Raw genomic sequence first — 23718 nt, 5'->3', positions numbered from 1 at the left:
GGCTTTCCTTATCTCGTATCAATCGCATCTTTGATCGGCGGAACTGCTCAGCCAGCTGTTCTACAGGACTTAGTGGCACCACGGGCTGGAGTGCTTTAAAGTTACCCGTTAAAGACGCCGTTAAAACTATCTCTGAAAGAGAGCGCAGTTCCACTTCTGCAGCTCGATTTTTTTAAGAAGCCGGCATTACAGGCGTAATAAACTACACTGCTCAGTTACCACAATAAATGTTTACTAATTAACTTTGTTACTAATTACTTTAGGGCACATTTTGAAATTTGCACAATCGAAACTCACGTGCCGGAAGGCATGTGGCCATTCATACGAGAGCTAGCTTCCAAGGCAAGGAATTCGGCACATCGATACCCAGCGCCCTTACAACAACAGTGAGTTGGAAATAAAAGCGAATTTATAGAAACGCTTTGTATTTCGCGACTCAAAAACGCGCAATAGATGAGAAATGTACCGAGGATGTAGATTCGACACACTTGGCACACAAGCAAACACGAGCTGTTCTGATTTTTGCAGGGGAACACCTGTTTCATGTTGCCTCTGAAGCTCGTAGTAGAGACTAGAGAGCGCGAGGGAGAAAAACTACTTTGAAGAAAGTTTTCTAGGAATTAGAATGTTGGAAAGTTTTTACCTAGTTGAAATGCTCACTTTTTAGATCACTTTAATGGCGCTACTCGAAATGACGAAGCTTTTTTTTTTTTTCATAACACGGCCAGAAATTTCAAGCGGAGAAGCGTACATACAGGGTGTTTCAGCGAACAGTTTCAAAAATTTTCACAGGTTGCCTGTGGCAGATAGCACAATTCTAGTTCATGAGCTGGTCTACTCGAAGAGGCGGACATTACTTGCACAAACATTTAAATACATAATTACATAATTACCAAAAATTAACTAGTTAAGTTTTAACTAATTACCTTATCGCCCATATTGTAATTCCCTTATTCTGGCCGCGGAGTTCGCCAGGCAGATCCACTTGGAACGAATTCTCAGGATGACACCAGGTTGGAGATATTATTTCCCGAACTTTGCAGAGAAATGCATTGGCGTTCCAGTTACTTTCTTAACAAAACGTCATTTTATGCATTGAAGCGCAAAAGACAGGAAAATTTCACGCCCGTGCCTTTATATATGTAGCAACAATGCTGTGGAATTTAGACATTTCCAGGTCACGAATTTCCTGTCTGTGCTAACATTAATAAGCATCCAAATGTAGTATCCGTAAACGCTTCGAGCCATATCCAACACTACCACAGTGCTAAAATAGGATTTCGTTGCCGGACGGTATTGTTGTTTTAGTATTTCATCATCGCAAACAGTGTTAAAATGTGATATGTAGAAATTAAAGGACACCCGATAAATCTGGCAGAAACTCAAAGTTGCATTGCTAAAATTAGCGGCGCGAAAGCACACATAAGCTCGAAAAAGAAAATCCAGATCTTGCGACACAATGTCCGGCTGCAGATTCACGAAGGTAGGCATTAGAGAGGGAACGTCTTGCGCGAGGAAACCTGGGTTTAATGTGGGGCCCAACACTCACCGACGGCGGCGTCCTTAGCGCTGTACTCTCGACTTTTGTTCCAGTAAGCGACAGCGGAGAACCAGAAAGGAACGCCATCCCATGGTCCTGGCAGCGGCCTAAGAGCCAGCCAGGTTTTTATCCACTCTGCTGTGGCGGGTACAACGACAAAGCACACGAGAAGTCCAAGCAGACACAGCGCGACTGCAACCAGCAAGGCGTGCAGATGAGACGTTCCGACGAAGCTGTGGGAGATCCACCGGAGAGCCATTAGTTCAGAAAATGCGTGAGCAACACCTCGTTATACCGAGCGATATCTCCGACTAGAGCTAGCCGAGCCAGCTCATGCTTCCAAACGAATTGTTTTTGGCAGGTGCCACACTGACAAATTTGCTGAGGCCAACTGACATACTTCGCTCATGGCAGCGAGGAATCAGTTTCTCAGTAGCGCCGAAAAAATGTTGCCGTGACTGAAAAAAGGCTCCTTTGTAGCTTGTTCAATTGCGTGAATGGACGATGCTTTGCCTATTCTCGTAACCAGCAATGATGAGTATCGTGGTGTTTCCCTCGCGACTGTTCGGTTCGAGAGCGAGGCTCACGCCGCGTGGCACTGCGTTTATATGGGCACTGAACCATTACGAAGTTGACGACCGCGTCAAGTGGGTGAAGATCGCGAGCTTGTTGACAAGGCACGGCCTTGCCGCCACATTCGCTTTTTACCTCCCTCTGTCACAAAGGGCACACCGGCAGTTACCTCCTCCATGTAGTCGAGCGCGCCAGCCGAAATTGGGATGGCAGACGGGAGGGCCTTTTGTTCGGAACGAAGAATCTCGCGAGACCGGGCCCCCCCACGTCCGTTATAAGTGCCTCGAAGGCCAAGCGACACGTGGGGTCTGAAGCTGTGTGTTATATTTTTGGATATCCCGTCGGCCTAGTTAGAGCAGCACTTCCTGCATTAGGGCCGGATGGCAAGGTAAATGTTCTGCATTCTACGTGCGAGCAATTTGGGCTACCCCCCCCCCCCCCCCACTATTTTGGCATTGGCCTTGTCATTCGTTCATTCTTGCGCGAAGACAGGTAGAGGCTCAGTCAACATGAATCCCGCTTGCATTGAATTGAGTAGGAGGAAAGAGGGCTGCGCAATGAAGCGTTCCGTGCAATGATAATTGGAGATGCGTCAACTCTGCCAGCATGACCGCGTACAGTTGTTACTGTTACAGTGACAGCGTACAGTTGACAGCTGTTAGTTCTTTTGTTCTGTCGCCCTCTTGCGCTCGCGACCGTTTAGAGCTTTTTGCGTTACCAAGTTCACATAACAAATCAACCAAAAATAAATAAAAAATGCTGCATACAAATTTTGTAACCCCCCTCTCCCCCTCATTTTCCCGCCAGTTTCACCACAATTGCTACAGCGTTTCAAGTGGGCCGTCACCGACAAGTATGTCGTGAGCACAGGCAATTTTGGAATATCATCTAGGAATATCATAAAAAGAGAGGACTTAGGTGACGAATATTCATATGCGTAAAGAAAAAAAAAACGCTAATGTGGATATGCGAAGTGACGAGGAGAGTGACAGCTTGCAACAAGTACATCCCAGAGTGGTCTAGCTCGCAGAGATTGCAGCTTAGACGCAAGAGGGAAACACTGAAATGTTGTTTTTGCCAAGTAACGACAATGCGCAAGAATTAAACTCGCAAGTATACAACGAAGACCGTGATTGGAGGAGAGGCGAAACAGCGACAAGCTTCAGAATAGGCGTCAACACTCGCCACGGCGCTGTATGTACCCTTCGTCCCAGTTCAGTATTTTGTATTTTGTTGCGCTACATTCACTTTCCTTTAGCAACTCGCCACATCACATTTTGCAGACATCTTCAACCTCGAAAGCAAAAATCCTAATTCAGTATAGTGGAGCAGTGTTTCTGCTCACGGCAGAATAAATATATAAAAATAAAAGGTGGCGTAAAAACAGCTATGGTTGTTATTATAAGCACTTGAATATATATAGGCTCAGAAGGGTCCATAAAGCTTTATTGATGTAAGTCGAATAGGTGTACTCAGATGTATCACCTCTGAACACTTCACTACATGTAGAAGTAGAATCATTCCTCTACTGAGATTTACATTGCACGTCAACGAATGGAGAGGGGGCGGGGGGGGGGGGAGTGAAAGCAATTTTCAGTCCTCAACTGCACGGCGTACCCAAGCCTAGGTGACCCTTTGCATTTCTTTTTTTTGATTAATGAGCTTTTACGCCTCTGGGCAGCACTGTGGGCTATGGCGGACGCCGTAGTGGTTGGATTCAATTTCATCATTACATAGTTCGCATACATACGTGACTTATGCCGAATTACCCGCCGTGGTTGCTCAGTGGCTATGGTGTTGGGCTGCTGAGCACGAGGTCGCGGGATCGAATCCCGGCCACGGCGGCCGCATGTCGATGGGGGCGAAATGCGAAAACACCCGTGTACTTAGATTTAGGTGCACGTTAAAGAACCCCATGTGGTCCAAATTTCCGGAGTCCCCCACTACGGCGTGCCTCATAATCAGAACTGGTTTTGGCACGTAAAGCCCCATAATTTAATTTTTAAACTTATGCCGAATTGGTGGGTTATGCCAACCACGCTTTATAGAGCCTACTTTATCACATACAGAAACAACTGTTGTTTTCTTCTAAGTGTTAATCCGTTATTTTAATGCTGCCAGAACATTTCGTTTTATTTATGAAGAGCTAATTGGGTGAGTTTATTGTTTCATGCTTAAAAGGCTGTCGATATATTCTTGATTTTTCTGCATATTTAGTGACACGCAGTCGGCTGCATTCTTATTCTAAGAAAAAAAATTACGTCCTCACCTCTCCTTTATTTTGGGTAAAAATTATCAGCAAGATTGGTATAAGTTTAACAGCGAAGCTGTTCTAGCTAACCGTAAAAAGTGCCGCCTGCTGCCGCAAAACCCCGCCGAGCTATGACGTCACTGCGTTGCCTAGCAACCACCTCGCGGAGCGGCGTGTGCCTCGCCTCCTCTCCGTGCCTTGCACATGTTGCCTTGACATGGGACATTATGGAGAGGGAAGGAGAGCACAGACACGGCTCCGCCGAGCACCCGCCAGTTGCGCGCTACTGCGCATGCGCCGTGACGTCATCCCGGCGTGTCGTCTGCTGCGCGTCGCCCAAACACTGTGCATAGCTTTCGCCCAGTGTGCATGCGCTTGGCCTCGGAGTTTGCTATAGAAGGGGCTGCGCCTAGTCGTGTCAACTTTCGCTAGATATCGATCGGCTAGCCTCCAACCCGTTCGGCGCTGGCAAGCAACAGTGTTCTTGGCCCTGTGCCAACCTTGGTTAAACTGCCTGCGTTTGTGGCATGCCACGAACGCTGTCGCTCGTAGGTGCCGATGCATCCAGTGCTAGTCACGCGAAATGTCGCGAAAGGGAAGGTACCTCCGAAAATTTTCGCTCGAGAATACCTTCCCTACATGCGTAGTTAAGTTAAACCAAGTTAAGACCTAGCAGCAACCAAGTTAATGCCTAGCAGTAGCAGCCAGTAAGACTTGAGAATCGACAGTTTCGCTGTGCCTAAGTTTTGAACGATGGAGTGCAAACTTGCTCGTTTTGTTGCGCCTCGTGCGTTCACTAAAACACTTGGCATAGCTGTTATTTGTTCATAGTTTTAGTTGCCAACAGCCAGCGAAAACCAGTCCACGTATTCATAGCTGCTCGCTTCTCCGATGCCAAGTTGGGCATAAAATGTCGCCATTTTATATTTTGCTGGATGAACGAGGCAAGCAAATGTGCCACATGTGTTAGTATTGAATGATGCGGACCAAAAGATGTGATCTTGTACTAGCAAGTGCAAAGCCGTCTGTCAGACTTGTAAGATTAAAAACACACATGAAAATTATATACTGGTACCAAATAAATAGAGAAAGTAAGGATAGGAAAGGCAGCCAGGTCAACAAGGCGAGTGTCCTGTTTGCTACCCTACACAGGGGGTACGAAAAAGGGGGAATAGAAGATCAAAAGAGGGAGAGAGGGAATGCAGCGAGCACGTGGGAGGATTCAAAGGAATATAAACGGTGACTCAGGCTGCTGCACTTCAATAACTGCACTGGTGGGCGAACAGATTTTTGTGCCAGCAATTAATGGCCACCATCCCAGTATCTTTAACTGAGAAAATAGTCTCGAGTACAGCCAGTTTAAAGTGATTCGGAAAGAAAGGCATTATATACAGGTAAAATAATACATATTCTCATACGACATGTTGCATTAGGTTTCGAGGTAAGTGAGTGTTCCCGACAGTGAAACAGTGACTTTTCAGGGTTGGAAAATGCCTGCAAAATTTCGAAAAAATGCTTTTCATACAGCCGCGGAGATCACTTAGCTTACATATTGTAAATATTTCATCGTATCAACGTTGAAATAATTAAGGAACGACTGACCGAAAAACAAAGTGGGAGTTTAGAAACAACCTTTTCACAGGATAATTGCCCAGACTTGCGTAATACCTAAAGGTACCCGGACCAGGCACAGTTTCATGCATGGTGATTTCACCTGGAGTGCCTACTAAATGGGTTAGCGAAAGATGTCGCGCTACACTGTGAACCCTGTCAGCCTGAGAAGGAATTGGCTTGAAATTCTTGCTAGTGCGTCGGCGTGAATCACTAAAACCACTGATTCTTTCAACCATACGTGGGCCGACGTCTTCGTCAGGTGTAACGCTATAGGTCCGGTACGGCGCAAATTCCTTTCACGTAGAATAAGAGGCTTAAGGAGGCAGTTAAAAACAATGGTACGGTTACGACACATTACCTCTCTTCCTCTAGCGGATTCTAAAAGGATTACACAACGACAAAGTAGATGTGGTTATGTTAAGAAGTTTTAAGCCTACTTGCTTAAACTGCACTGCTTAAGATGTTTTTTTTTAAAGCTGCTTAAGTCCCACTGGTCTCATTAAATGCTAACCTCAAGGCCCATCAAAAGTCTTTTTTTATTTATTTAATTTTCATCACCGCTTCTTTTATGCCTTCTAAAGATAAATGCATAGCGTGAAAAAAAAACAATTACCGGTTTTCCTTCTAACTCTTTATTTGCCGATGTGGTCGCGTAGGTGAAACCTAAATAAAAGTTCCTTTGCAAAAGAAGATTCTTCGGCACGATGCAAACATTCCTTACTTGGCTTCAACTAAAACTGCCTTTCAAGATTACGAAATCATACAAATTCAGCACTTGTACAAATTTCGGGTGTTACGATCTTCTTACTTTTTAGACACTTATAAAGTATTCCTTACGATTGCGTATTCGTAAGGAATTTCTTACGAATGCACGCGTATTATAACTTTAACACGCGTACGCGACAAACTGCCTATGGTTCGTACCTCGTTTGCTAACTACAATTTACAAGCACTTCATTTCAACTTTCCATCCATTCTGAATGAATTTTCAGAAATAACAACTGCTACACACCGACAGTTGTGCCGACAGTTTTTATTTATTTCGCGAACAATAGCTTTCATGTTTCAATAATTGAAAGGACGCATTTGTGCCTTATCACGTGCTGATTTTACCTTGTTTGATTTAGTAGATATTAGCTCTGTCTTGTCAAGTATTGCTCGATGTGTCTCTTGAATTTAAAATCTTGTATTCGTGTTACCTTTACCTGTTTATTTTCAGTTACAGATACTATTGTGCAATTAGAGTACATATATTAAAACGACCAATTAATTTATACTACGTTAAACGTTTGGTGTGCTTCATATTGTAAAGCTGTTATTTCAGTAAGTACCAATATCCATTGCAATTGCGACATGTTTGATTTCATTATCTCGGCTGTATAATTGTACAATGAACATCGCATGTTACCAATGTAAGGGTCTTCAGGGACCCAATCAAGCTTCCAGAGCAGCTTTTAGCCAGGAAGATTATGAAGATTTTCAGGAGCAATCAAGATTTATTGATTTATTGATTGATTTAACTATCGCGACGGAAGTATACAGAATCGAATATTCGCTTAACATGAGCCACGACTCTACTCGCGAATTTGGTTTGCATAATATTAGCATTGAAAACGAGAGTTGGGTGACAATGCCTGCAATAGCAAGATCCGCGATATTCAGTCTCATTGAAAATATTCTATTGATTCATTGTCACCAAACAGAAAGAAATTCTAACATTTTTGTTTTTAAAAGAAGTTCAGGAAAGCTATGTACCCACGGTCAATTAACCTTCTGTCAACCTGACTGAATCATTTTCCTTTAACTTGAGTAGACCCACGAGACGCGCGGAGGATCCGCTTTATTGGGCCACCAATTACAATGGCCCGGCTCACTCTTTTTCTCGCTGTTTTCAGAGAAATAAAGCAGAAAGGTTGAGCTTAATCGTGAGAAAATATACGTATCGGTGCTTGAACTATAGAGAACGGCCAGACGAAACTATGTGAATGGTTTGGTTGCTCCCTCGTCATGAACTGAGTGGGGCAAGTATGTTTCTTAAATGATGGTCATTCGGGTCGTTGGGCTGTTTGTCATACCGAAAGTTAACCCCTCGTACATAATCGAAAAAGGTCAATTGAAGATTCGCATAGTCCAAAAGTACTTGTCAAGCGTGATCGCGAAATTGAGGTTTTAGTGATTTTACTCGGTTTCTATCATCTTACGTCCGAGCGAGGTTTCTTGCGCCTACCCTACATGATGCTAGCAGTGTGCATGCAATGTGTCGCGTTGCTTTGTGGCTGGGGCATTCTTACGCGTCAGGCCTACTGCAAGGGCGAATAGATGCCAAGCTACCGTGGTTGCTTAGTGGCCTTGTGCTTCTAAGCACGAGGTCGCGGGATCGAATCCTGGACACGGAGGTCACATTTCAATGGGGGTGAAATGCAAAAAAAAAAAAAAAACGCCCGTGTACTGTGCATTGGGTGAGCATTAAAGAACCTGAGGCGATCAAAATAATTTCGAGTGCCCCACTACGGCGTGCCTCCTAATGAGATTGTGGTTTCAGCCCGTAAAACCTCAGAATTTAATTTTGGTAGATCACGTTTCCTTGAGGTGAAAATACAAATGTGAAAAGAAGACGTTCCATGAAAGTGTTCTAAAAGACAAGCATTCAGTATTTTAGAACGTTTTACGGAACGTTGTCGCAACGTTAGAACATTGTAACAACGCAAAGTAGACTTTTAAGACAATTCCCTTCATCGTTTCAATATAAACACACACCGTAAAGATTGCAATTAGGATGTTAATTTATGTATTTACTTTATTTACTGAATGGATTGCATTGGCTTAAAAAGTGTAAAATGTGGACTTGATATTTACATGCAAACATCAAGTTCGGTAGCCGGCTGATACTGTACTGATACGGCTACTGGTTGGATTCCGCCACGACTTACTTGTAGCCGAGACTTTCGTCTCTCCACATAACCCGAATGAGTTCATCTGTGCAAAAACAATCATTGGCAAACAAACGTTTACTCTAATACCTGCCTGACTGGAGCCAGGAGCAGTATTTGATGTGCTAAGGTTGGAAAATTTGATCTCAACAACACCTTGTTCACAAATTATCTGTAGCGACTTTAACGCCCAAAACATAATCTGGGGTAGTACAGGCACCTGTAGGCGACTATATAGGCTGGCTAATTTACTCGCGGACCATCGCATTGAGCCATTAAACGATGGTAGAATTACTTATCTGAAGGGGCCATGAGTCACCAGCTGCATTGATCTATCCTTTGTGTCAAGGTCTGTTGTTCAAAGATTTAGCTGGTGCACGGACTTCGAGACAAGGGGCAGTGACCACTACCCGATTCTGATATCGGCTTCTGGTTTACCAATGTCTTCACTAAAAGTAAAAATGAAATACACAGACTGGTATGCTTTTAGAGACACCTCTAGCCGAGGTATAACAGCTGCAACTCGAGACAGCGAACTTGTTCCGACAATAGCCCATTGCCTGAAGAAAACATCGCGCAATATACCGGCACCCTGGTATTCCTGCTAATGTTGAAGAGTTTGAGCACCTTCGCGCTATCCGAAGACGTGCAGAACGGAAATCACTGCGCACTAAGGATCTTGAAGATATGCCTGCTTCTCGACGATCGTGCACAGCGCCGAATTAGACGTTATCCCACGAATTTATGTCGGCAGTGGTGGAAGGATTTCTGCGCGATGCTGGATGTATCTAAATAAGTGGCTAGTATCTGGCGCGTCATCAAACGATTGCGGATGTAAGCCCAGCAGTTATACCCTTTTATCGCGCTCTCATCACACAAAGGACTAACCGTGAAACCAATTGCATAAGAATACCGTAGGCTTATTTCTGGATCTGGGCATCGCGGTGCACGCAGCGTGCCTTCGGCTCACATACAACCACCGCGAACATCTATGGACGCTATGGACCTCCCCTTCACCATGGAAGAACTTTCAGCGACTATAGCTGATACTAACAAAAAGTCTTCACCCGGCCTCGACCAAGTCAGCTATCAAGCTATAGCGCACCTTTCCCGCTACTGCCGTCTCCGACTGCGAGAAATGTACAATACTTCGTGGAGAAGTGGTAAAGTACCTGCCGAATGGGAACTTGCTAATATTGTACCTGTCATCAAGCCTGGGAAACAGCCGACCAGCCACGTATCTTTCCGACTTATCACTCTGCTCAGCTGTTTTGCGAAACCAACGGAAAAATTATTCATAAACTAATAACATGGTTTCTTGAAATGCGAGGCATCTATCCAAATGAAATGAATGACTTTCAGCAGAATATATCAGCACTGGACAATATAATATCCCTGATTTGCTCCGTAGAAGAGCATCCAACTAATGGGCATAGTGCATTCCTCATGTTCCTTGACATCAAAGCCGCCTTCGACTCTGTTTTACACCATTCAGTTCTTGAGGCCCTTGAAGCTTTAGGCATCGGAGGACGCCTTTATACATGGCTGCCCAACCATCTCGAAGGACGGCAGCTTTGCTTGGAAACTCCTGAAGGTCTGACATCTTGCTATGCCGTTGTACACGGGATTCCATAAGGGAAAGGGCAGTCCTTAGCCCTTTACTATTCAACATCACCCTCGTTGACTTGCAAAAGAGCTTGCCAACTGGGGTACATATGACGTTTTACGCTGATGACATCGCTATATGGAGTGCGTCACGATCTCGTCGAGTAACTCAGAAGCGACTACAGAGAGCGCTTTTCGACATGTCATCGTTTCTGACATGGCGGAGGCTACAACTATCACCAGAGGAGAGCGTTGCTATGGCCTTTACTCGCAAGCGCATCGATGGATACCCTTTGATACTTGAGGGTCGAGCCATTCCCTACGTACGGACACAGCACTTTGTGGGTGTCTTGATCGATCGCATTTCTCCTGGATACGGGAATGAAAATGTTACGAGGGCGACTCCCCGGCGCGTCGCAGATTATTAGTATTCTTGCTGGACCCCGGTGGGGTAGCAACTGCCGGTCGATGGTGATGCTTCATAATGCTTATATTGATGGCCTTCTGCGCTATAGCCTTCCTATCCTGCAGCGACTGTTCCCAACTAATAAGAAAAACTTGAAAGCGGCACGTAACAATAGCCCACGTGTTTTTATATACCTGCCGAAGGAGTCAACTTGTACAGTGACAGTATGTGAGGACCACTGTTTAAGCCTTGACCTGCTACGAATTCAGGAAACAACCTTTGTACGTATAAGACATGTGGCCTGAAAGCAGAATCATTTTCTGGGTAATATCAAAACGCAACGAAATTCCGGATTCGGGCAAGCTGTTGGCGAAATTCGACTTACTATCCAGAAACAGGCGCCACAGATCATGCCATTACAGTTCCCTCCATGGATGCTGTCTCCTCCGCACATTCGAAAGTGCATCCCTGGAATACCGTCTAAGCAAAACATGCCTCAAGCAGATTTTTTACAAACCGCACTGGCCTACATGAGCGTGAAGTACTCCACTACAACGCACATGTTTACTGGCGGCTCCTCCACACAACGTAGCTCTTGATGTGGTATTTTCGTTCCTTCCACAGGCCAGTCATTTTCATGGCGTTTAGAGCGAGTAACGTCATAAACATTGTCTGAGCTGTTCGCGCTGAAACAGGCACTAAAGTACGTACTACGGCCGTTTCAACAACAATGGACAATCTTCACAGACTCGAAAGCAGCATTGCAAATTCTTTGCACGAAAATCATTAAATCCAGCAATTACATTTTGGTCCAGGACACAGCATACCTACACCCCTTGGCATCTAACGCTGGATATGTGATAGCATTTTAGTGGCTTCCAGGACATTGCGGTATAATAAGTAATGAAAAGGCGGATGAGGCAGCCCGCAATAGACATGATCACATAACATTTATAGAAGTGTTCTTCACTAAAAGTCAGGCTTCAGCTATGGCGAAGAGCTATGTACTCAAGGAACGGCGTAGAAGATAGTCGTCACCTTCAGGTAATTGCTAGTTTTTGTTCAACATCGGCCCAGAACACCAATCAAGGCTACCACAGTGTGTACCACCGAATCTGGACACTCTCTGTCACCGGCTTCGACTGAACGTTGCATACATGAACAATCTTCTTTTTCGCATGGGCCAGACCACAAATCCACGTTGTGACAACTGCAGCACCGTGGAATCTCTAGAGCACATCTTGCTTGAGTGCCCGGCTTACAGAGATGAGCGACATTGATGTAAAATGAACATGGAAAAGCTCGACCAAGGCCCCTTGACATTGACACGGATGCTGGGTCCCGGGCCTTGCCCATCAAAACAGTGCAAAGCCGTGGACGTCTTGTTTTTATATGTTGAGTCAACTGGTTTCTTGTCTAAACTATATGACTCACACACGTCGCCTCATCAAGACTGTTAGTTTATCTTATTTTACATTTACCGTCTAAATTAATTGTATCGGACACTTACTCTACTGCTGATAACATCACAAGATCTGCATTTTTTCTCCCTTTTATTCTGCCCACCTTCTTCTACAGGCTTTCTTCTTCCCATTCCCTGCAGAGTAGTATGCAGACGTAAATACGCTGGCTAAACACTCTGCTTTTTCAATAAAGAGCTTTCTCTCTCTCAAGTTCGTTCATTCTATTCTCTATGTAGCATTTCCACTAAAGATGCGCTGTTTCACTGTACTTCTATGTATGCAGTATTGGTAATTGTATGTCTATCCCCAAGTTGTATTTTGTTTTGTGTAAATGTTTATATGTGTTGTCCCGCATAATTTTGCGGATGATTATATAATATATTCAGCCTTTATTTATTTTTTGATTAACTGCTTCTGTTTTTGCTTTTTTCTTGTAATAGCCAAGAGTCCCGTTGCTGTCTTTGACTTTGGGACTCTTCTCTGTATATCATTTTTCATCTGACGGATTCTACCGTGAAAGAATAATAATCTGAAACCAACCTGAAAATGAATTAAAAACAGCAACAAACAAGCAAAAAAAAAACGTAGATTTGTAGTAGGCCACATAAAGCAAGAATAGAGAAACACTCGAATATTATAGCTATAGAGAGCGTAATTGAAATTTACGTTTCCCTTAAGTACCACAGCATGAATCTGAAAAGAACAGAAATGTTTTTACATGTTCCGTTTCTCATTAAATGAGCAATCCAAGTAACAACTCAGATCCTCGTGACGGTGCGCTGGGAGGAGTATGTAAATGCGTGAGAAACACTTAATTCCTGCTAGACCGTGCCTCCGGACCAGGCAATCAAGCCATTGTTCGCAATCGTGGAGAAATGGTACCAACGTTCATTATTTTTCTAAGAACAACGGAGGCGTCAGCAAGGACGAACTTGGCTATTACTTAAAAATGCTGTTAACACAAGGTTCCGAAACACTCTCTTCCCTTTTGTGTGTGCGTATTTAACGCACATTAATTTGCTTTCCGAAACAGAGCCCGTGAAACCTTAAGTATGAAGCGCCTGCAATCTGCATTACGTTCAATGGCCTCTGAGAAAGTGTGTTAGCCTGAAATGCAGGCTAGACTGAATTTCACTTTTCTTAGCTGGTCGTATGAGCATTGTTACAGCCTTCAAGTGAAATATATGAACGGGAGGAATCTACACATTAAAAATTAAAGTTTGCACTGACAGCGCTGTTCATGCGCCTGAATGGTTCATGAGAAAACGACCACTGACCAGTTGTGACAGTGAACACGAGATAATGGGGTAATTACACTGATCAGAACCGCAGAAAAGGAAATCTTGATAAGGTCTTAGGTGATCCTTAAGCGGTGAGCTATTTTACAACGCTTTTAGTTTTGATATTGTGCTGGGGTACGCTTTGAACACGAGGACAGAATAAGGGACACAGAAACATATGGAAACGCTCTAGCAAATGACGTTTATTGAAACTTCCCGTGCTCATACACGCATATACATCATCATCCAGCCACGTGACGCATTATATGTATCTTACTGACTAGTTAAGAAGGTAATAAAATGTTTTCGACAACAAAACTGATGGTGTGCGGATACACTTGACCCATCGGCTGATTATGGCTCTCCCCTCTATAATTTTACGCATACATTTATCTTTGTGGTAGCTGATTACGCGGCAGTTTTAAAACAGCGGTGAGCACCCCCAATCCTTACAATGTGAGGACAGGTGTCTATCTCGGTACCGTGCAACATTTTGTTTGAGCTCTCTAAACCAATCCTTTACACAGTGCTCTGTCTGGCCGATGTAAGTTCCGCCACATGACAATGGTACACTGTACACCACTCCTGCGCAGGGCACGAGAGGGCTCTAGTGCTTCTTTTGGCACCCTCTTGGATTTTCATGGTCAGGCTCAGTCAGCCAACACAGACGATTTAACTTTTCCTTTGCCGAAAAACTCACCTTCATACCGACCTGACTGGCTACCTTATTCAGACCGTGCGAGAAAAAAAAATTACATGATTTTACTTGCCAAAACCACGCTTTGATTATGAGGCACGCCATAGTGAGGAAATCCGGATTAATTTTGGTCACCTGGGGTTCTTTAACGTGCCCCAATGCACGGTACACGGCCGTATTTGCATTTCACCCCCATCAGACCGTGCGAGTTCGTATTTAGATAAGGAATGACTGCCAGCTTCTGCTTGTTTCTTGACGCGTTCGGAGGGACGCCATCTGGGTTTCGCATTTTCTTTAAGACGTTGCTTGCGACTGAGATGAGCACCTGCGTTGGGTAGACTACCGACCTTAGATGAGCTGCTTGTTCTCGCAGACTGGTTTCGGTAGCATGACAACAGATGTGTGCATGCGCGTGCATGTGTGGAAAGGGAGGCCTCGCGGCTTGTCGCATTTCTGCACGATACTAAATTCAAGCACACCTAGGGGGTATTCTGTAAGAGTCCACCTAGTGGACTGTCCACTTCGGCTGTCGCGATTGGCTCCAGCTTCACGAGCACGAAGGTGCCAGCCTGTCCCCTTCGCGCTCGTGAAGCTGGAGCCAATGCCGACAGCCGAAGGGGACAGTGCACTAGGTGGACTCTTACAGAATACCCCACTAATAACCATTTTTTGTGTGACAGAAAGCAACTAGCCCCGGGCTTAGAACATAACCGCCGCCACGAACGGCGGCACAATTTGGGTACTCATGCAACATTTTTACTCATAAAACACTTTATTTTATTTTATCACAGGGTTTACATTACAAGTGCGTTTCGCACTTGTCGCAATATAAAACAGGGCACAATTCATTCCATGTATTCTTGAAATACAGGGCGTGCAGGCACAGGTAGCAGTAAGACGTGGTTCTTGCCCACGGAACTTCATCCCGGAAGGCTTTTCTTCTTCAGTCCTTTCGGATGAATTAAGGCTTGTGTGTGCACTAGCAAGACACACGTCGCGTATACACAAGTCACACATGGTACAACACACAGCACACATACATATCCGGACAACTTTGACAGTTACATTTAAAATATATACATGTGAGCACCGTCACTGTAAGAGCACCTCTCATAATCCATAGTTTGTTTCTGTCTCTTCGAAACCAGCAAGTTTGGCCGCGCGGTCAGCGTGAGCCCGATTTCGGAACCAGATGCGCAGTCCTCCTCTCGCCTTGAGGATCACTTCATACGTGATCCTCAGCTCACTTACGGGCCTCGTGGACTCGAGCGTGTACTTGCGTAGAACCTTCGCCAGAAGCGTCTTGGCCTCCAGCAGCGCGAAACGTTGGCCTGCAGAAGAAACGAAGAGCGACACGCTTACACCCGCTATAGAATGTTCCCCTTCACTTCAGCTTATTCAGCATTTGGTATCATCATATACAGATGCAACAGAAAACAAAAGGCTAGCACAAGCTCAACAAGTAGCTAAGCAGCAGCTAGACTATGCGCTTGCCCCAAGAAACTAGGCACGGCAAGAAGCAACCGCAGGACATGCACCAAATTTCCAGGCAATTTCACAATTTATTGATTGAACATAAAAAAAAACCTTAATGCATACATCGAACACAAGAAAAAAGTTTTAAGTACTCATGTATGCTTAGCCATATGATACCAGTATAAATCGTATTACACAACCCAAAATAAACTAATACTTATTCACGTCTTTCGCACTCATGCTAACTCATAGATATACGCTGGTACAACGTAACTGACATAAAAAAAAGATACAGTGAAAGCATTCTTGATTTCCCCGAACACTAAACCCTACGCAGATAATGTTTTCCCTTCATGAGTCGAAATAATGTTTACATCTATGTTATTATTTTCTAATTTGTTTACCAAGGTACGGGTGCGTTACCTGTTCCTCCGTTACATTTACTGTTTCTGTTAGTCCACATGTTACTTTACATAATCGTCCGTGACTTGGGCAGCTGTTTGCACGCTGATCGGTCCATACAGCTGAACCTGATCGGTAGCTTACCTCATAGAGAAAAAAGATGGAAATTTTCTTTGCCGGCTGGCTGACTGATGGGGGTTAAACGGCACAAAGAAAACACTGCGGCCATGACAGATGCCGTACAGTGGAGAGCTCCGGAATAATTTTGATCACCCGCGGTTTTCCAATGGGCACATTAATCTAAGTGCACCAGCGTTTCTGCGTCCCGCCCCCCTCAAAACGTGGCCGTCGGGGATTGAAATCGAACCCGTGTCCTTGTGCTCAGTAGCAGAAAGCCACAGTCACTGAGCCACTGCGGCGGGTGCCATTTTGCTTCTTTTGTCTTTGTTATAATAAACTCAATTATAAGAAACATGTCTGATGTCTGCAGCAGTTGTATGTACAATTTTCCAGCATTATTAGCTAAATTTCATCCATAAAACTGTTATTAACTGCGGGGTTGAAGATGTGGTACCCGGAGGGTCCTAGGTCAAATAACAGGGTCTCCCTTGCAGTAGTTTCTTGCCCGCTAATGCATTGCTTGAGAGCTTGTCTAATCGGAAGCTTTCCGGGGTTTCCGTTGGAAAACATTGAAGCCCTTCGTAAGTATTCCAACATTTGAACATGCAGTAGTGTAAGGGCGTGGGATATGTTACCTAGGCAGTTTTTGGGGCCTCCAGAGAACGGGATGTAGCTGAATGGATGGCGATTTCGGACTTCTGGCGTCAGAAAACGCTCCGGTATGTACAGGTCCGGGTCCTTGAAGCACTCAGGATTGCGATGGAGACTGTATATGTTGACGAAGCACGTTACCCCCTTAGGAATTTTGTATCCGTCTGAAACGAGAGGCACAGGTCACGGTCAGTAAAGCTTGTGGCGAGTTTATTATCATCAAAAACATTTTATGACGCACCAATTTTTTGAGAAATTGCAAATGTACCCGCAATTTTTTTTCTTTAAAGCAGCCGAGGAAGGTTTTCGAATTTCGCCTGTAGTCTTTGAATGGCATAGTAAGCTTCGAGTGACTGAATGAAGCGTAACATCCCGCTATGTGGTCAAAATATCAGGCACAGTTTTTTAACAGGCACAGTAACGAGACACTCGTTATAAAGATAAAACTAAAACAAAAAACATTTCTTTATGAACGATAAAGCAGATGACATCGCATGCATTTTGATAAACAGAAAGGCAGATAGCCTCGGTGATGTTGCTTCAAATGAAAATGTCTATACTAAATCACTGCTTCTTGCGAGAGAACAAGATTTCGTTGCAAATAAAAGTTCGCGCCATGCCGGTTTAGTACAGACTCTTTCGGTTTTCAATATTATGAAAAACATACAATTATCGCGGCAGATCTACAAAGGCAATATGCAACGATCACGTCCAAGCCAGTTTTCAGCGTTTACATGAATGATTTGACTTACAGTCATAAAGCGACGGAAATGCCCTTGCGGAAATAAAGTTTTTTTGGACATGAAAATGGCGGTATATATCTAGCCAAATTGGTTTTATTGTTTCGGATTCCGAGTTGGTTTGTTGCAATAGGAGAAAAAAATGTATATTCGCTAGTGCCGCCGTCACTACTCACCTACTACCAAGTCTTCGTCCAAGACTCTTCCGATGATTGGAGCAGGCGGAAAAAGCCGCAGTGATTCCTAAAAAAAAGAAAGAAGTTCATTAAGCCCATTAGAATTAGGCTTTCAACTTCCTGTTTCTAAATTTGTTTCCTTAATTGACGAACACGAAAAAAAAACGACATGCCAAGTAAAAAATAAAAAGACCGACATTTGGGTACTTTTAATTTCGGAATATTTCACGGACTACTTTAATTTAATTATTCTAAAGAGTGCCGTGAAAGAGAAAAAGGAAATCTGGAGACCCATATTCAAGCTATGAACGAACGATAACAAGGAACAATAGTAACCTTGAAGCAGATGTCCAGGTATTTCATCCTCTTGAGGTCGTCCCCTGTGATGTCTCTCTCGGTGTCGCTGCCAAATATATCATCAAGCTCCTGGTGGACCCTTGCCAACACCTTAGGATGCAACCCTAACATGTAGAAAGCCCATCCAACTGCCGATGTAGTAGTGTCGGTGCCCTGCATAAAAATAAGCTCGATGGTGACGGCTGCAAATCCTTTCAAAAGTAACTTGGTTAAACTGCAGTGGCGAGAAGAAATGTGTACACAAGCAATGAAGTTGTACGCTCGTGTACAGAAAAATGGCGAGAAAAGAGATTGCAATCCCTGCCAATTCTTGCATTGAAAGCGTCTGAAAAAACTTGACAATGAATTTGAATGCGCATTATTGCCCAAATGATCGGTATTAAAGCAGTGCAAATGAATTATTTGCTCATAACAGTATCTGAAAAGGTTTCTAATTTGTGTAAACTGCCGTGGTTTAATGACGTTGTCAGTAGCAGGAAATCAAGCGATGGTCAAGACATTCTGAAAACATCCTTTGAAATGAGAGACGCACTCACCCCTACGTTAAAAAAATATTGTCGGTATTTTGGGTTCTATAATAAAAGTTTATTCCTCCTCCTCCTCCTCCTCCTCGGTACTTTGGTGGTGGTGGTGATGTTGTTACAGGAGGGGTTAGCCTAGCAGACATGGCCGGTAATTCCTCTGCCTGAGTGCCTATTTCTGCGCCAAATATGTTCCCATGTGTCCATCAATCCTGTCTCGCCGAAATGTGAGAAGAATGCCTGACACTTCTTTGCGTGCTATCCGCGGTCCTTCCGGGAAGACTAGCTTTTCGACACGTTCCTTGGCTGGCCGATTTATGTGTAATAATTCTGCTGAATAAAATATGATTGCTGTAATCGCAGTAGCACGATGATCACCATGCTCTATACACTGAAGCCTTCCAATCTCCCTGAGCAACCTTAATATGTCGACTTTCGCCACCACAGTGAAGTGAGTCACACTGTCAGAAAAAGTTAAGCCCTTCGAAATACTTGCTACATCGTTGATTGTTTCACGTTTTGGAGGCACAAGGAAGACCTCTGGTGAGTCCACTATAGTCGGCGACTATTCAGAATGAGTTAAGGATTCAGTGCAAGCTTCACTTACAAAACCATACGGCACGTACTGTCTGAGCCTGCGCGCTCCGAAAGATAGTTCGGGAGACGCCGGTATCGACAAAGGTTAGCCTGCACTGTGACGTCACGGAATCTAGCGAGCGAAGTTGGCCTGCGCATCTATACAAACTGGCTTTGAGCCAGACAGCGGTGCATTTGTCACTGTATACCCTTAGGTTGTCTCAGGCTTACATGCAGAGGTATACAAAAATCCCGAAAATCTCACCGCGAACAGTAAGGAGTCGATGTCCTTCTTGACCTCGTCGATGCTGTACCGGCTGTCTTGCAGGTGGGCCTTCAGAAACCGGTCCACGATGACGGAGTCCTGTGCTCGGTCGTCTCCTTCCCCACCATAGTCACCCGGCACGCTTCCCAACTCTTCGGCGATCTGTTGCAGCTTTCCCTTGCGCCGTTCCAACACCTGGTGAGGGCAGATGGGTTTCATTTTGTGAGAGAGGGAATCAGGGCGAGCACACCCTGGGTCAAAAGCAAACGGACCAACAGGGCGCACGGCGAACTCTGCTCAAAAGCGTGGCACCTTTCCTTGGAAGACACGGCGTCGCGCACGCGTTGTGTGTGCCGCAATTTCCCGTCAGCCTTATCTTGCCGCAAAAGCCGCAGACCGTGCGCTGCGTTGGCCCATTTTTAGTTCTTTTTCTGAAATGTGCTTAGCGCCAGATAGACCTGGGGCTGAATTCACGAAGTCGGTAAGCTCATTCGTAAATCATATTTGCCACTGACCGATGACCTTCGCTGGTAATACGTCTTACATCACACTTGGACGGCAGCTGCTATTAAGAATAGTCGTATCATAAGAAAATCTCTCTAAATACGGGCGGTTACGTGCGCTTAGAGTTAATGATGGATTGTGCTTACCTCTAGTGTGTACTTTTCCATCTCCCGAATGGATTTATGGTATAGCCGACCCTCGTATGTCCGCTCGTACAAGGCGTCGGGCCACATCCAGGGACGAAAGATGCGTACGCCGATCAAGAACATCAACCTGCGTTCCACCAGCGGAGAGAAAAATTAAGAAAAAAAAAACAAGTAGTTTGGCGCCCTTTATCGGTTTCTTAGGCATTTTTTTCTCTCAGTCACCCGCACGCGCTCCATAACGTGTCTAGAAATATTAAAGCCTGTATAGCTTGGATCTCAATGTGAATTTCACCAAGAAATATTGCTGACGCACACCTCAAGTAATATTATATATACAGGGGGTCGCAGCTCTCATGCACCAAGAATTAAAAATATGCAAATCCCACGTAGCTGGGCAGAACCAAGATAATGATTTTTGCCGGCCGCTTGAAGATACTCAGGTTATTTTTGCATTCCACCTAGCTATATAATTAGTCCTAACAAATTAATAAAGTTCTCAAATATTATAATGAGCTTAAAAGTGTCAATTGAAATTCTAGAGCAACATGAAAACTCCCGATACAGCTTTTTGTTGCATTATAGGTGTTTCGTAAAAGTGTTTCTCTGAGTGCGAATGAAGCCCGCGAATTCACGCAAAAGGCCTCGAGCGGCCAGTCTCGCGGCAATATTGCGTGTATTAGCGGGCGACGAACGCCTCCCACGAAAGTACCTTGGCCATGGCCGCAGACTTATTATTGGACAAGCTTGTGCTTACGCCTTGAGTTGTTTTACTGTTTAACATTTTTCTTCCTCTCCGTTTTCCTTGGTGATCTATGGATTCGCTTCGATCGTGTTTTGTTATTTCGTTACCTCTCTTCTCGTTTTTTTTCTCGGCTAAGACCTTGGGATAAACATTGGCCCTTTCAATGACCTTGGGATAAACATTGGCCCTTTCAATGGCCAATGTTCCCTTTTTTCTAGTTCATAAAGGAGATCACTCAGCGGACGCTTGGAAGAAAACGCATTGCGGCGATTGTTATAAGCACAATTGCTAATTTGAGTAGGAAAATGGCGTGCAGGCACTAGCACGTACCAGGTGCCACCTTCTCGACCCTAAACATTTGTGCACCAGCTCCCAAGGCAGCGCGCCTCGCTTAGTTTAGAAATTTATTGAGGGAGTTCTAATTATGTTACCGCATTTAAAGAAACACCATCAATTAGCCGATATTCTACTCTCTATGCAAAATGTCCTGATTGATTGCCACCACAATTACTCTGAACCGAATCCTATTATAGTCTATAGGTTAGTGTTCACACGCGCCCACAATTCATAGACGGGGGTTAGTGGTGGTTGGTGGCCTTTATTGGGGAATAGCCTCTTTAGATGCACCGAAACGGCTCGACATGCTTGTTCCGAGATTGCACATGGGGTCCTGCCAATGCTATACGCATACTCACATGTTAAAATGGTTGGCGAATGTCGGCTCTGTTGTGTCCAATTGCGAGTCCAAGTCGACTCCCATCAGGACTTCTGCAAGGAGGCCAGAAGAAGCGAGTTTTGAACACGAAAAAATGGTTTTTGACTGCACACCGAGACGTATAGTATCGTGCTGGAAGGACGTGTGTCATTGCTTTGACCACACCACACGCTATATTCTATACATGTGATAGGCACGCAATGCTCATTGATAAGGGAAATCTGGGAAGTGCACTCACTGGTGGTCACATCCAGGGCGCAGTTTTGGGAAAGGCGGAATGCCGGTATAGGTTCGCCCGGGTGCTTTGCGGTCAGCCTGTCCACCCGCTCCACGAGCAGCGTGCCATTGTAGTTGAAGGAGCTGATGTAGTCATCGAGGACTTTGAAGTGGAACGCCGGCGTCATGAGGCGCCGCTTGAACCGCCAGCTGTCGCCGACGCTGCGATGGCGCACGTATGCGAGACGTTTACGTCAGGAAAGCATAACGTTCGAGAACATAATTTTCCGCACCCACATTTTATATCTGAGGAATAAGTGACTTCTATAAATAGCAAACAAAGGGCACTCATGGGGGCCAGCCGGAAACCACTTTAGAAGGATCAACTGCGTGGATAGTTGCTCTTGTATTCTGACTATGGTAACTTATCTCAAAGTGGCGGACAGACAGAAACACAATACAGACACGGACGAACGCTGTTATCATCTGCTTATTAATGGGAGACCAACCGCCGATACATTAATTACTATCGCCTATACGAGTACGTATACGAGGGGCTGGTGTCCTGTTAACAAGCAATTTATAATACCCATCGTCATTGTCTGTTCTGTTTTTGTGTCTATCCACCACTTTGTGCTATGTTAGTTTAGTTGGAATAGAACACCTCCCTCCCTGGTTTGTTGCATGGAAGGAAACGAGAGGGGGAATGACTTTCCACCCCGCTGCACCATTTCGCTAGTATGCGTGGCATGTTTCCCGGCGACCTGCCCCGTTAATTTTCATTGAAAGATGGGCAAAATTAAATCTCTTAAATGTAGAGTTTGTGGGAATCCTCGCATCTCATGACGGTCGCACGCGCACCAGTAGGTTTGCGGAGAGGGGAGACCCCTTTAGCGGCGCAGAGGACTCGCAAGCGCCGCTGTCGGCGCCATCGGGCGTGTCACGTGGCATCCATCTGACATCGCCCGAGCCTCTCTGGTCGCCAGCGAGTGCAAAAGGCTTCACCGCCGCACTCCCTTTTCTGCGCGTGGTTAGTCAGCCACGTTTTTGCCGCTCGTATCCCCAGCGGGTAAGGTGGAAGCCTCTGTTTACCTAGCGTATATTATTCTGTTCGAGGCAACCCTCAGTGGTGTAAACTATAGCTAGCGGGCCTGCTCGAAGTGTTAGTTGCAATCGTAATAAAGGCTTTCCCAGTGTACACGTAGTTGTCATCCACCGCTTCCTCGTGCTTGTACCGGACGGCGGTTGATTGGCAGGCGTGCGTCAACCGCGGTGCGGGGTGGGCCGAAGTGTAACGCCATTGGCGTTCCCTTATCACTACAAATTTCTAACACTGATGACCCCTGCATGGACGCCGAAATGGAGCAATAAATTTCCACGCGTTGTGGCGCGTCTTGGTTTTCTTATGCCTCGCTGCACTGAATCTTGGTGAGGCAGTGCTTCGGCGGTAATAACAGAGAGCAGGGATCACAAATTCTACTACTCAGCCGCCACGGTGGGGCATTGCGCTGCTGAGCGCGAGGTCCAGGATTGAACGGCCGGCTGCGGCGGCCGCATTACGATGGGGCGGAAGGGGGAAAAAGAAAAAGAACCACTCGTGTACCGTGCCTTGGGTGCACGTTGAAGAACCCCAAGTGGTTAAAATTAATTCGGAGTTCTCCAAGACGGCATCACACCAGAAACTGCATCCACTTTGAAGTTCCGGGACGTTAAACCCACACAATTTAATTAATTGTCATTCCGCTACAAGTA

The 23718-nt window shown here is 45.1% G+C and overlaps 2 protein-coding genes across 2 annotated transcripts in view; both read right to left on the bottom strand.

Moving 5' to 3' along the window:
* LOC119437022 (cytochrome P450 4V2) overlaps window positions 1–1819 on the bottom strand; it is a 28197-nt gene extending 26378 nt beyond the window's left edge. Inside the window, exon 1 of the mRNA XM_037704082.2 lies at window positions 1550–1819. Coding sequence (XP_037560010.1) covers window positions 1550–1799 — 250 coding nt within the window. The 5' untranslated portion in view covers window positions 1800–1819. The remainder of the gene's footprint in view (window positions 1–1549) is intronic.
* A 13287-nt stretch (window positions 1820–15106) lies between these two features.
* LOC119438599 (uncharacterized) overlaps window positions 15107–23718 on the bottom strand; it is a 100386-nt gene continuing 91774 nt past the window's right edge. Inside the window, 8 exon segments of the mRNA XM_049660617.1 lie at window positions 15107–15690; window positions 16993–17172; window positions 17925–17991; window positions 18261–18434; window positions 19644–19838; window positions 20294–20420; window positions 21731–21803; window positions 21989–22188. Of these exon segments, the coding sequence (XP_049516574.1) occupies window positions 15470–15690; window positions 16993–17172; window positions 17925–17991; window positions 18261–18434; window positions 19644–19838; window positions 20294–20420; window positions 21731–21803; window positions 21989–22188 (1237 nt within the window). The 3' untranslated portion in view covers window positions 15107–15469.

The sequence above is a fragment of the Dermacentor silvarum genome, chromosome 1 (assembly GCF_013339745.2).
Source record: "Dermacentor silvarum isolate Dsil-2018 chromosome 1, BIME_Dsil_1.4, whole genome shotgun sequence".
Lineage (NCBI taxonomy): Eukaryota > Metazoa > Arthropoda > Arachnida > Ixodida > Ixodidae > Dermacentor > Dermacentor silvarum.
Note: the sequence above shows the minus strand (reverse complement) of the source record. Positions and strands in the feature narration are given on the sequence as shown.